This window comes from Borostomias antarcticus, assembly GCF_949987555.1.
Source record: "Borostomias antarcticus genome assembly, chromosome: 11".
Taxonomy (NCBI): domain Eukaryota; kingdom Metazoa; phylum Chordata; class Actinopteri; order Stomiiformes; family Stomiidae; genus Borostomias; species Borostomias antarcticus.
This window is the reverse complement of record NC_140244.1, coordinates 24393494-24407835: the sequence shown is the minus strand read 5'-3', so window position 1 is coordinate 24407835 and position 14342 is coordinate 24393494. Positions and strand designations below refer to the sequence as shown.

Sequence of the window (14342 nt, the reverse complement as noted above, 5' to 3'; positions counted from 1 at the left end):
CTCACCAAGGGGGAGACAAACAGGTCAATAAGACTATCAATAATAGAGGAGAGCTGAAGCTCGTTGATAGTGCTCTCAACGATGGGACCTGTACTGTACATGGACAGGAGATCTGCTCATGGACACTCTTACAGTAAAGCACCAGACAGAGGGTGGAGGAGAGGAGAGGAGGGAGGTGGGGATGGAGGAGACAGGGAACAGAGGGGTGTGAGAGAGGGATGGGGGTGTGGTGGTGGGGGGTGGGTGTGGGAGAGAGAGGGTGTGTGTGTGGGAGAGGGGTGGGGATGGGGGGTGGGGTGGGAGAGAGGGGTGAGTGTGTGTGGGAGAGGGGTGGGGATGGGGGGTGGGGTGGGAGAGAGGAGGTATGTGTGGGAGAGGGGTGAGTGTGTGTGAGAGGGGTGAGTGTGTGTGGGAGAGAGGGGATGTGTGTGGGAGAGAGGGGATGTGTTTGGGAGAGGGGTGAGTGTGTGTGGGAGAGAGGGGATGTGTGTGGGAGAGGGGTGAGTGTGTGTGGGAGAGAGGGGATGTGTGTGGGAGAGAGGGGATGTGTGTGGGAGAGAGGGGATGTGTGTGGGAGAGGGGTGAGTGTGTGTGGGAGAGAGGGGATGTGTGTGGGAGAGGGGTGAGTGTGTGTGGGAGAGAGGATGTGTTTGGGAGAGGGGTGAGTGTGTGTGGGAGAGGGGTGAGTGTGTGTGGGAGAGAGGGGATGTGTTTGGGAGAGGGGTGAGTGTGTGTGGGAGAGGGGTGAGTGTGTGTGGGAGAGGGGTGAGTGTGTGTGGGAGAGAGGGGATGTGTTTGGGAGAGGGGTCAGTGTGTGTGGGAGAGAGGGGATGTGTGTGGGAGAGGGGTGAGTGTGTGTGGGAGAGAGGGGATGTGTTTGGGAGAGGGGTCAGTGTGTGTGGGAGAGAGGGGATGTGTGTGGGAGAGGGGTGAGTGTGTGTGGGAGAGGGGTGAGTGTGTGTGGGAGAGAGGGGGTGTGTTTGGGAGAGGGGTGAGTGTGTGTGGGAGAGAGGGGATGTGTGTGGGAGAGGGGTGAGTGTGTGTGGGAGAGGGGTGAGTGTGTGTGGGAGAGAGGGGATGTGTTTGGGAGAGGGGTCAGTGTGTGTGGGAGAGAGGAGATGTGTGTGGGAGAGGGGTGAGTGTGTGTGGGAGAGAGGGGATGTGTGTGGGAGAGGGGTGAGTGTGTGTGGGAGAGAGGGGATGTGTGTGGGAGAGGGGTGAGTGTGTGTGGGAGAGAGGGGATGTGTTTGGGAGAGGGGTGAGTGTGTGTGGGAGAGAGGGGATGTGTGTGGGAGAGGGGTGAGTGTGTGTGGGAGAGAGGGGATGTGTGTGGGAGAGGGGTGAGTGTGTGTGGGAGAGGGGTGAGTGTGTGTGGGAGAGGGGTGAGTGTGTGTGGGAGAGAGGGGATGTGTGGGAGAGGGGTGAGTGTGTGTGGGAGAGAGGGGATGTGTGTGGGAGAGGGGTGAGTGTGTGTGGGAGAGAGGGGATGTGTTTGGGAGAGAGGGGATGTGTGTGGGAGAGAGGGGATGTGTTTGGGAGAGGGGTGAGTGTGTGGGGGAGAGGGGTGAGTGTGTGTGGGAGAGAGGGGATGTGTTTGGGAGAGGGGTGAGTGTGTGTGGGAGAGAGGGGGTGTGTGTGGGAGAGGGGTGAGTGTGAACCAGAGTGAAACAAAGCACAGTGCTCATAGCGCTGAATGAGACCAAGGTAGTTCAGTTCAGTCCTGAGACGTCAAACACTGGAATTACCTCCCCAAGTGAATGACTGGGCTTTAGCTTAATAGCACCTTGGTCTGAGCCCCTCTACAGTCACGGAAGGCGGAAGATAATTGATTGTATATGATACAACAGTAATTGGTATGTTTTGAGATGTTTGTATTTACAATCACTGCGCGCCCACACTCAAGTGTATGAAATAATAATAAGCTCCCACCCACCTGTAAACATAAATTAGCTTTGTCCATTAAGTATGTAGGCTTGCAACTGCTGAATACACCTCCACTCTCTCCAACTGGTAAATCTATCTGCTAAGTGCTGCAAAACAAGTCAATTTGCATAATCTAATAAAGCGTGTGGGAATGATGAGACTTACTTCTCATGAGAGTCAGAACAGACGTACTGAAGAAATATTACCCTGCAACTCTGAGAAGCATGAAGAAACCCACGTCAAGGATGCAGCTTCTGGTTATAACCGTCATGAAGTAGTTCTTTTTTTGGGGGGGGAACTTTGTTTATTGGCATTTCGCCATAAATAACATTTACAAAGTGCTTGCACTGGGAAATTGTCCAATAAAACACTAAACAATCAACAAGAAAAAACAAAACACAACAACACTCAAAAACACAAAAACAAAATACAAAGATTGAATACAAAAAGGTACAGATCAACCAGCTCTGACATAGTGTCAGATCCAAGATATTAGAGTTATTAACACTGGGCCTAAATACATAAATTAAAAAGGAGAGGGGAAAAGAAAGAAAAACATACATATACATCACTCTGGAACCACAGGGAGTTGGAGTCTTTTAACATAAGAAAAGAAAGGAGCCCACATTGTATGAAACCTTTTCACAGACCCTCTGAGTGTCTCATTTTTTCCAGTTGAATACAATTTAAGATGGATTTAATTCAGGAATCTTGAGAGAGGAGCACTGAGGATTTCCACCTCAGCAAAATCCACCTTCTCGCCAACAAAGTCACAAAGGCAATAACATCCTTCTTGTAATAGATCAATTCAAATGAGTGTGTTCTCTGTTCAAGACATTGTGTAAAGTGAGCAGCTGTGCTCCTTTTATTGCCCTGACCCCTCATCTCCAGGCCGGATGATTGACTTTATGGCAGGAGACCTCCTCAGGGGTCTCCTCCTCCCAGCTATCTTTAATCTCTGTATCCGTTCACTTCGCTGTTGACCATCTGACCTAGCCTACTCACTGATAATTGGCTAGTGAGGTATTTATATATAATTTATATATCCAATGAAAATCTAATGATTTTTCTAATGAGATTATTGACAAGGTGCCTTTTAGAGTTGGAAGGGGAGTAACAAAAGTATCAAACTGTTTCACCAGGAAGGTCGAGGAGTCGAGCATCCAAACTAAGAACATAACTCAGAATCTGCAAAAAACTAAAAAAAATTATGTCTGGGGAGACCGAATTTGACTGAAAGTTGTTCAAATGTAGCAAATGTGTTATCGATATAAAGGTCCCTCAAACTTCTGACACCAAGATTGGTCCATATAGAGAAAGCACTATCAGACATAGAAGGGGGGAAATCTGGATTAGAAGCAATTGGGGCAGCAAAAGAAACTGTCTTAAAGCCAAAGTGGTGTCTAAATTGGTTCCAAATCTTTCAAGTTAACACATGCATTTTTAGTAAAGGAGGAGTAAGAACCAGTAATGGAGGCATGAGCCAGGGAGGAAAGGGATGCTGGTGTAGTTGAGGCAGCCTCCATCTCTAACCACACTGGAGGTGAAGAGATCTCCCTACACTGCAGCCAATACTGAACAATCCTAATATTAGCTGCCCAGTAGTAAAGTCTAAAATCAGGTAACGCTAGACCTCCATCCGGTTTGGGCCTCTGCAAAAGCTGTTTTCGTATCCTAGGAGTCTTCTTATCCCATATAAAGGGTAGAATAAGGCCATCAACTTAAAATATATATATATATATTGGGAAGAAAGATAGGTAAGCACTGAAAAAGATATAAGAATTAAGGGAGAGTGTTCATTTTAACAGAATTGATTCTCACGGTGAGAGAGAGGTTAAGTAGAGAACAGCGTTCAAAGTCATCTTTAGAATGGGTCAAGAGTGAAGCAAAGTTGGCCTGAAAGCAGTCTTCAATTTTTAATGTAACGCGTACCCCAAGATAAATGAAACTACTATGAGAAATCTTAAATGTCAGGTCATGCAAAGGGAGATTCTTTGCGACCACATTAAGCGGCATTGATTCACTTCTGCTAAGGTTCAATGTATGCCCTGATAAATGATGGAAGAATGATGTAATAGTGAAGAGCGACCGGAATAGAAACAGAAAGATCAGATATGTACAGCAACAAATCATCTGCATACAAAGATGCCTTATGCTTGTGACCATATCTGACTATACGTTTGATAAGAAGGTTAGAATGAAATGCTATGGCAAGAGGTTCTATGGCAAGGGCGAACAATAGGGGACTTAAAGGACAATCTTGACGTGTTGAATGTTGTAGAGGGAAATAACTGGATTGCATATTATTGGTCCTAACTGAGGCTTGAGGGGACGAATATAAAAATTTCACAATCAAGAGGGTCTTTTTTTTTTCTCATATGCGGTGTAGGAAATAATTTAGCCTCTGAGATAGGCTTTTGATGTTTCCCAGAGGGTAGGTGCAGATATATTTACTTAGTACTCAGAAAAAGATCAATTTAGGCCGAAACAAAATTCACAAAGTCTTCATTGCAAAGCAACTGAATATTTAAACGCCAAGGAGGTGCAGGATTATTAGCAACTTGAATACGACTCTCATGGTAACAGGGGCATGGTCAGAAATGACAATTGGATTATATGAACACAAGGATATGGTGTGAAGCAGTCTGTCGTCTGCAAGGAAGTAGTCTATTCATCTATAAGTATGATGAACTGATGAGAAAAAAGAGTTTACTCTATCAGACGGATAAATTACCTTCCAAGGATCTGAGACTGCAAAGTCCGACATAAAAGTCAGAAGAATCCTGGCTGAATTAGATAAAGCAGTAGGTTTAGAAGAAGATAGATCTAAGTGGGGATCTAACCAACAATTACAATCATCACCTACGATCAGCATATGAGAGGACATGTCAGGAAGTATAGAGAGAATTGATTTGAAGAAATCTCCATTGTCACAATTGGGAGCATAGATTAACCAAAAGTACATCCGTATTGGACAGCCTACCACTTACAATTACATATCTTCCCATATGATCAGAAATAACATTGGAACTTGTAAAAGGTACCGATTTATGAAGTAAAATAGCTGAAGTAGTTCTAATAACCAACCATCACCATGCAGCTCCATAACTGCAGCTTCATGTCCAGAAATCTATACTTGCAGTGGGTCAATGTGAAAAATCAATTGAGATCAATCTGAATTGGGGTTGGAATGCTGAGTGCAGGGGTCAAGCAGCCAATAATCCTGCATATCTGCATGACTTCAGATGAACCTGACCTCTAGACCTCTGATCATGGTGTTCTTTAATTACCTTGTCTCGCCAATCTGACAAATGACCCACAGATAATCGTCCCTTAATGATCAATATGGTTTTCTCCATTAAAGTGACACTATGAATCTTATCTGGGAGGCTACAGTTAACTACTGTCGCCACTGCATGAGTGGGCTGGATAGACCCTGATTCAGATTCACCAAGACTCCATAGATCAAAATCACTCTACTGCCCCTCTCTGTAACTCACACAAGCGCACAGAAGAAGAAAGGTGTGTGTGTGTGTGTGTGTGTGTGTGTGTGTGTGTGTGTGTGTGTGTGTGTGAGAGTGAGTGAGTGAGTGAGTGAGTGAGTGAGTGAGTGAGTGAGTGAGTGAGTGAGTGAGTGAGTGAGAGAAAGACACACACATACACACACACAATAATAGAATGGCTTGATTTATATTTCCCGGGCATTCAGCTGGGCTGCGTACGTCACTAGAGAGATCAGCACCTTGGACAGCGGCGACTGTCAATACGCAGCCAAACAGCGGACTCTTCCCTGCCCAGCTACACATATCCACAGGGAGCATCTCAAGACAGATGACTTGAAGAAAAAAGGGGAAATCAGACGAGTCTCGTGTTTTTCATTCGTGTCGCCTAGTGTTCCGGAAGTAAGGGCTGCGCTGGCTCTCATAACCGACCATTTCGAGGAGGAAAATCAGCGCGAGCAGTATCATCACCATCTAATCCAATAATCAATGCCATTACTGCTGTAATTGCTCTCGGATGCGAAGACATCGTCATGACTCTCTAATTAGAAAAACTGCAGCAACTCTTGTGTGGATGCCGTCTCTATATTGACATTTTTGTTGCACCAATTTTTTTTGTTGTAACCAAAACGATGGACAACGAATGAAGGTGGAACATATGGTCTTTAGGTGTTTGTTTTTCTGCCATATTCCTGAAAATGATTCGCAGGATAGTCAGTTGGGTCTCTTCCGTGTGGATGTCGGGTGGTATGGGGATTCTGGATGGATCACCAAGAAACATTACGAAGGAAAAATAATTTAAAAACAATGATGATCTGACGGCTGCTATGCCTCTGAGGAACAGTAAAAAGACAAAAAATCAGGTCGCTATCAAACTTCCGCTGCATCGACCGCACGCTCTCGGATTATGATTCTTGACAAGAGAATATGACTGTGTGGTTAGGGTTAGACTGTGTGGATGGAATGTTGTTGTTTTTAAGAACCCATTTTATATTTTCTGGCACTAGGACATTGCAAACTACTCCTCTCGTCCACTCTCTGGCAGCCTTCTGCTTTGGGTTGGAAAACATGTAATTCTGCTGCAAACCCAATGCATCTGATCATGTAGCCTATTTAGATGGATTTATATGGAAATTAACTCATAATTGTAGGCCTAACATATGTTAGGTCAGGTATTTGGGGACGGCTTAGATCGATCTAGACAGCATTTGCAGAGGAGTTGTTTGGCAATGAATATAGAAAGAGTGTCTCGCTCGGGCTGCTCAAGAAGAAAATCTCTGATCCGCATTGGCTTAGACACACATGCCATCAGAGGCAACAACCAAGACGATCTGCTTCATCCTTTACCTTACCTGACTGTTATTTAGAAGTCCTTTAATGAAATCCATCGAATAAGTCAAAATATAGCCTAGTGAAAATAGTAAACATTCACAACAATAAAAACAATATCGTAATAATAGCATAATCTGCTCAATATTTTATTTATTTAGGCTAGTGAAAAAACAGATCCTTTGTTTAAATCACTTTGTGTTCTCCTGTAGGTTTCATTCCACCCTGTCCTGAAGACGTCTTATGTAGCCAAACATGTTCAAGTATCGGATCCGCATGTTTTTCAACGAACTGAAAGTACTAGTTTTTATGCGATCCGATTCTACACAGTCCAGCACAGACGCAGATAGACAATCAAGCATGCGAGGTCTGGGGATGGGCAGCTGCGGCTGGCCTCCCTTTGTCGACTGCTCGTCTCGGGATGATGAGGAGGAGTACTACGGGAGCGATCCTCGGCCCCGGAGCCTGGCGTTTGAGGAGAAGGACCCCAAACTGCAAGCGGGCCTGGACGCCGTGTCTCTCACCAGCACCTCGAGCAGCATGCGCACGCCCCAGTGTCGGATCTGTTTCCAAGGCCCCGAGCAGGTAGAGACTACTGTCCCAGATTCACACACTTCACCGTCGCCCCGCTTCGATTGTTAATGTTCATTATCAAGGCAGCAATTCGTCCGGATGAATTTGAATTTGATACACACTGACAAGCAATATGATTAGTTCGAGAGTGTAGGTGTTTTACAACTGTATATTTTCAGCCCAGGTCGTGTCCGCCAGCATGAATTAGAATGGGCAGGCACACAACAAAGAAAGTTTGACAATAGAAAGGTGTACAGTAGAGAGGGAGAGATGGGTGGGGGTGATATAATGACATCTTCATCCAGAGGGGCACGGGTGCAGTATTGTAGCCTGTTGTTGCCATTCCTAATTCTTTTGTTCATGCATCCCTTTATTATGAAATGCATTTTGATTGCATTTACAGTATCCCTTCCCTAAATATGATTCCATCGCCCTTGCTGAGTCCATAGCCCTTGTTGTGAGACTGTGAAAGGTATGGGGTAGAACAATGAACAGATCTTTGGTCCGCGGCCAAATCTTGACTCGCCAGATGTGCAGGGACCTGTAACAGCAGGTTCACCTTGGACTGGGGATAATTAGAAATGCTGTAAGTGCCGCACAGATGGAAATGGCCTCTTAGTCACTTCCTTAGTTAGGCTACTATGTGTCACTGAAGGTGATATTACGCTGGATGTGATAATTTGTAGCATCTGTAAACTCAGCCGGCGCTTGTTAGCAGGGCTGCACAATTAGTAAGGAGTCTGGGGGGCATCGAGATGCCTCGTTACAAACCTCCAGCCCGCCCCCCCTAACCTAAGATCTGAAGTATTATCATGGGACCGCTCATAAATGTAAGATATCTGATGGCTATCCCCAAGAGTAAATGGGCAAGCTCAAGCCACGTGTGCGTAATTCCAACATTGCTTGTTAGGTGCAGTATAGTATCAGTATAGTATCAGTATTGTATCAGTATAGTATCAGTATAGAATCAGTATAGTATCAGTATAGTATCAGTATAGTATCAGTATAGTATCAGTAGAGTATCAGTATAGTATCAGTATAGTATCAGTATAGTATGAGTATAGTATCAGTATAGTATCAGTATAGTGTCAGTATAGTATCAGTATAGAATCAGTATAGTATCAGTATAGAATCAGTATAGTGTCAGTATAGTATCAGTATAGTATCAGTATAGAATCAGTATAGTATCAGTATAGTATCAGTATAGAATCAGTATAGTATCAGTATAGTATCAGTATAGAATCAGTATAGAATCAGTATAGTATCAGTATAGTATCAGTATAGTATCAGTATAGTATCAGTATAGAATCAGTATAGTATCAGTATAGTATCAGTATAGAATCAGTATAGAATCAGTATAGTATCAGTATAGAATCAGTATAGTATCAGTATAGTATCAGTATAGAATCAGTATAGTATCAGTATAGTATCAGTATAGAATCAGTATAGTATCAGTATAGTATCAGTATAATATCAGTATAGAATCAGTATAGTATCAGTATAGAATCAGTATAGTATCAGTATAGAATCAGTATAGTATCAGTATAGAATCAGTATAGTATCAGTATAGTATCAGTATAGAATCAGTATAGTATCAGTATAGTATCAGTATAATATCAGTATAGAATCAGTATAGTATCAGTATAGTATCAGTAAAGTATCAGTATATTATCAGTATAGAATCAGTATAGTATCAGTATAGAATCAGTATAGTATCAGTATAGAATCAGTATAGTATCAGTATAGAATCAGTATAGTATCAGTATAGTATCAGTATAGAATCAGTATAGTATCAGTATAGTATCAGTATAATATCAGTATAGAATCAGTATAGTATCAGTATAGTATCAGTAAAGTATCAGTATATTATCAGTATAGAATCAGTATAGTATCAGTATAGAATCAGTATAGTATCAGTATAGAATCAGTATAGTATCAGTATAGAATCAGTATAGTATCAGTATAGTATCAGTATAGAATCAGTATAGTATCAGTATAGAATCAGTATAGAATCAGACAATTCTTGAGTAGCTCAAACCCTCAGACCTGTTAAATGCTTAAATGTATTGTGGCGAAATACACGATCAGCAAACACTCACACCCAAATACACAATGAGCAAACACACGCACACAAGTACACAATCAGCAAACACACACACACAAGCGAATGCGCAGATCAAGACACAGCCACAAAAAATTGACTGACAATCATACTATGAGCTTATCTTCCCCCCCACCTACTCAATAGCGATCAACATGAGGAAATGGAGATGCCACAATACTCTCTGGTCACATTGTCATCTTATTGTTATTTCATAATTCAAGTAGGCCACAGCAGAGGACAGAATCATGTCCCTGTAACTCAGCTAATTACCTCCACACATATAATAACCTTGCTTGGTGGGAGGTCTTCAATGTGAATCCTAATTACTTGCCTGTCACACCTGTCGGCCCACCATGCTAGCTGTCCCGCTGATTCCACTTGACACTTGGCTCTGGCATCTCTGGTGGAGGATTGAGTGGGCTGTCAGCGGCACCTTTGACTACACACTATATAGAATCATATTTTGGATAGTATCAAACCTTCATGGTTGGTACCAACAACTATTTATTTTTAAATTAATTTAAATTAATATTGTTATTTATTATTTTATTTTTTGTGTGAACAATTTTGTTCCTTCAATATTGCTTACCTTCTCTGATGCATATCGTCATCTTTATAATGTTATTTAGAGTGACACTTGGTGACGGCTCAGGCGAGTCATTCTGGTCACATTCTGGTCCTCTATTTATAGTGGAATAACGCAAGGACAGGAAAATCAAAGAACAGTAAAGGGGCAGGAAGTGTTGATTCAATGTGACGGCGTTGAGTCTCTCTGTGTTCAGCTGACTGGCTGTTCAGATGCTGGAGGAGAGCTTGAGCCTGCGTTGAACCGCTCCGTCTCTTCTCTACCAGCTGAAACAAAAATACATGTATCTGGACGTCTGTTTTATCTCCGCCAGTAAACAAAAGCATTTGGGAAGTAATTATTTAGGCAGTGAGAATAGTTTTATTTTTTTATTTTTACAGCATTTAGAAATATGTTTTAATCACCTGGAGTTGACCTCAGAGAGCTCCCTCCCATCTAATTAGGAGGTTGCTGTTTGTTGTAGGTTTTGCAGCGCCGCATATTGATCGGGTTCACTGAGAGTCTATGCAAACAGCAGGGCTGGAAGGGCCCTCCGTTCGACCCCTAGTTCACCTGCCTGCCCTTGGAACCTCTGTTCCCTGCCGACGGGGCCGCCGGTAACGGCCTCCTACCACCAACCCAGCCAGGCTTCACGCTGGGCCCACACATTGATCTGTTAATGATTCATGCATAATTCCTAACACTAATGACTAGCGCACTAACCTCAACATTTACTGACATTTTAACTGCTTTTATATCAGGGTGCTGTATTAAACTGGATTATACACTGCGGTTTATGACAAAAAAGCTTTCGTAGTTCATAGTGACTAAACCTTCATCTTAAAATTCCACAAAGAGGGAACATGCGCTGTTGTGTGAAGGTGCCCGTCCTCTTTAGCTGACTTGCACTCACTTTGCCGAGTGGCTTTAGAAAGAACATTGGCTCAATTCCAAAAAAACACACTAGCAGACCATTAGGAATGATGTAACGTATTGGCAGGGCATTCTAAGTGCTGTGCTAGTGTGTGCATATGGGGATTCAGTCACTGCTGTTGACTTGCCTGGTTGGAAACGGTCAGTGGGACGCGCTGACGTGTCTGTCCTGCAGGGAGAGCTGCTGAGTCCATGTCGCTGTGCGGGCTCCGTGCGCTGCACCCACCAGCCATGCCTGATTCGCTGGATCAGCGAGAGAGGCTCCTGGAGCTGTGAGCTCTGCTACTTCAAGTACCAGGTCCTTGCCATCAGCACCAAGAACCCGCTGCAGGTAAACATCCTCTTATCTACACCAGCCGACCATCACTGTGCTTGGAGGGAAAAGAACAATCTTTATATATATATATTTATATATATATATATATATAGGCTATATATATATATATATATATATATACCTTTATTTAACCAGGTTAAAAACTCATTGAGATTAAAATCTCTTATACAAGAGAATCCTGGCCAAGAGTGGCAGCAACAGTTTCCTGAAAAAAAGACATAAAGGTTACGATACACAATGAGAACAAAAAACAACAATAACAACCGCTACAACAATGACAACAAATGTTAACAAGACTAGCTCAAAGCGCAAAATCAGTAATAGTTCATTTGACGATCAGTTAACAATTACAACTACCAATAGATTCGGTTTCTATAGCCTTTACAGCACTTTTGGTACTGACACCTGTCTGTCTGAGAGGTGGGCTACATGTTTTTGTCTTGTGTGCACCCTCCGCTGTATTTTGTCGCCCCCAATTACACAAAGATATATCTTAATTACAGAGACGGTACGGAGACGTTTTGCTGGTACGGCGTTTTTTTCCCCATGCCACACGTACTGTAGAAGTAGAAACGCAACAGTGTGCAAGTATTGTCCACACCGCCATTAATAAACAGCGCTCTACTGCAGAGCGCCTGGCTTCGTGATGGTTCTGACTCTCTGGAGCTCGCAGCGATGGCGTGATGGTGTGAGAACTGCTCACCGTACGGGGATGACACGTTCCCCCCTTGCTGCCCCTCCATTGCTCCGCCCTCCTGTTCGGTGGCAGGCCAAGTCTCTGACTGTGTGTGTGTGTGTGAAGTGTATGTATGTACGGTGTGTGTGTGTGTGTGGGGGGGGGGGGGGGGGGGTGGGTTGTGTAATATATACAGTATATACACTTTTCCCCTCCCTCCACAGTGGCAGGCCATTTCCCTGACGGTGATTGAGAAGGTGCAGATCGCCGCCATCATCCTGGGCTCGTTGTTCCTGATGGCCAGCATCTCCTGGCTGGTGTGGTCGTCCCTCAGTCCCTCGGCCCGCTGGCAGCGCCAGGACCTGCTCTTCCAGATCTGCTACGGGATGTACGGCTTCATGGACATCGTCTGCATCGGTGAGGAGAGAGAGAGAGCGCGTCCGTTTCAAGTCTGTTCAACGAACACCGAGCCCTGTAAATGTGTCAAAAATGGGATTGTTATGCTGTGAGAGGCTGCGCTGTTTATCTGAAGGATAAATGTCCCACTGTCCTTGTCCCTTGTCTCCGTCCAGGCCTTATTATCCACGAGGGCTCGTCCGTCTACCGGATCTTCAAGCGCTGGCAAGCTGTCAATCAGCAGTGGAAGGTACTGAACTATGAGAAGTCTAAGGACTTGGGGGACCCTCTGAGCTCTAGTAAGGGGGGAGGGCGGGGCTCTCGTAGTAACCCGCCGGGATTGGGCAGCAGCAGCGGCGGGCGGAGCAACCAGCGGCTCAGGACTATCCTCCACCACCACTGCGGCTACACCATCCTGCACATCCTGAGCCAGCTGAGGCCCAACGACCCGCGGCTCAGCGCCGGCGCCAACCGCGAGGTGGTGATGAGGGTCACCACGGTGTGAGGCGGAGGGATACGTCTGGACTCACGCTGTATGAGACTGGGCACGCACGGGCTGGCGGAGGGATACGTCCCGACTCACAGGCTGCCATGGCGACGCCTGCGAGGCTGAGGGCACAGAGAGGAACGTCCAGAGCATCGACAGACAGCACACATACGGACCCTTCCTCTGGTCTCTAAACGGAAGGAGAGACAGATGCTTGTTTTTAATATTTGAAGAACTTATAAAGTATTAAGGACGATATAAAATGTAAAAAAAACAAAAACTGCCTCACAGGCTTTATTACTTAATCCGAGGAGACATGTTTTTCTAGTCCAATTTCAGGATGCACAAGACATTTTTGGTTTGATTTGATCCTCTTGTTTTTTTGTATCATTTTTACCCATTTTGATTTTATACTGGCTAGAGGGAATAATGCACCTGTGTACATGCCAAGCATCTCAGCGTACTGAGCTCACCTGTCCTACAAACCTGAAACATGACTTCATTTAACACCGATCACAGACTGAACTACACAGAATACACAGACCACACCCATTAGAAAAGCAGCCATGCTGATTGTAAACACCACCTTAAGGGATAGAAAGTGAAAAGAAAAATGATTAATACGATTCCTATTTCCTCTGCAATAAAGATATTTGTACATTTCATAGGGACGTTTGCATGGGTATATGATTTTTATGTGTCATCACATAAGCACTTCAAATTTTGCTCAATCTCAGAATGGTGCTTGAAAAAATAAACACTTATATTCATCTGATTTCATTGCAATTGATTTTTGTCAATCTGACCAATAGAAGTATTTTACAGCTATGACTTCTGGAACTCAGAGTACTCCTGCTGTGTGCTGAATTCAGATTTGATAACAGTAAATAAAATAAACTATTGGATTAAAAGTGGAGATCAAATGATCTCTTACTACACACTGTCTCATGTTTTCTTTCTTACCCCATTTGTGTAGTAACACTATTTTATTGTGCAGTAATATGCTTGTTATAGCCTGATTACTAATATTATTAATTAAATTCTTTTTTAACTTTTAATTATTAATTACTTACTTTACGTTTCAATAACATATTCAATAAAATATCCACTCAATCTTACAATCCATGGAGGTTACAATCGCTCTAATACAGGTTGGGTCACGGGTGGAGTCTTGCCAATAATAATCGAGTATTTGTCGCCACCTAGAGACCTCTTCAATTATCTGGCTGTGACAATACATTTGAAATTCAAAGCTGATATTTATTTCTTTGAGCGGGATTGGGTGACCAGAGGGTTGTAGGCCTACTTCGCTATGTAGGCCTGCCTTGCACTGATATCAACCCATACTGGTTATAGCAGGTTTCTGCTACTAGATGGCGCTTAAAACCGAGGAGAAATGTCCGACCCGAGCTGGTAGAAGAGCGAAAGTAGAAACAGAATAAGCCTGCTACCCAACTTTGGTTTCGGTGGGCTAGTGTGTGAAGGGACTCAGGGGAGACCAGCAGAAACGGATGAAACC

The 14342-nt window shown here is 43.9% G+C and overlaps 1 protein-coding gene across 1 annotated transcript; it reads left to right on the top strand.

Annotated features, from left to right (window-relative positions):
* Positions 1 to 7007: 7007 nt before the first annotated feature.
* marchf9 (membrane-associated ring finger (C3HC4) 9) lies at positions 7008 to 12841 on the top strand (the record flags this gene model as incomplete). Its single annotated transcript, XM_084446032.1, has 4 exons — positions 7008 to 7337; positions 11103 to 11258; positions 12165 to 12357; positions 12513 to 12841. The coding sequence occupies 4 exons, from the start codon at positions 7008 to 7010 to the stop codon at positions 12839 to 12841; spliced, it is 1008 nt and encodes a 335-aa protein (XP_084302158.1).
* Positions 12842 to 14342: the final 1501 nt, after the last annotated feature.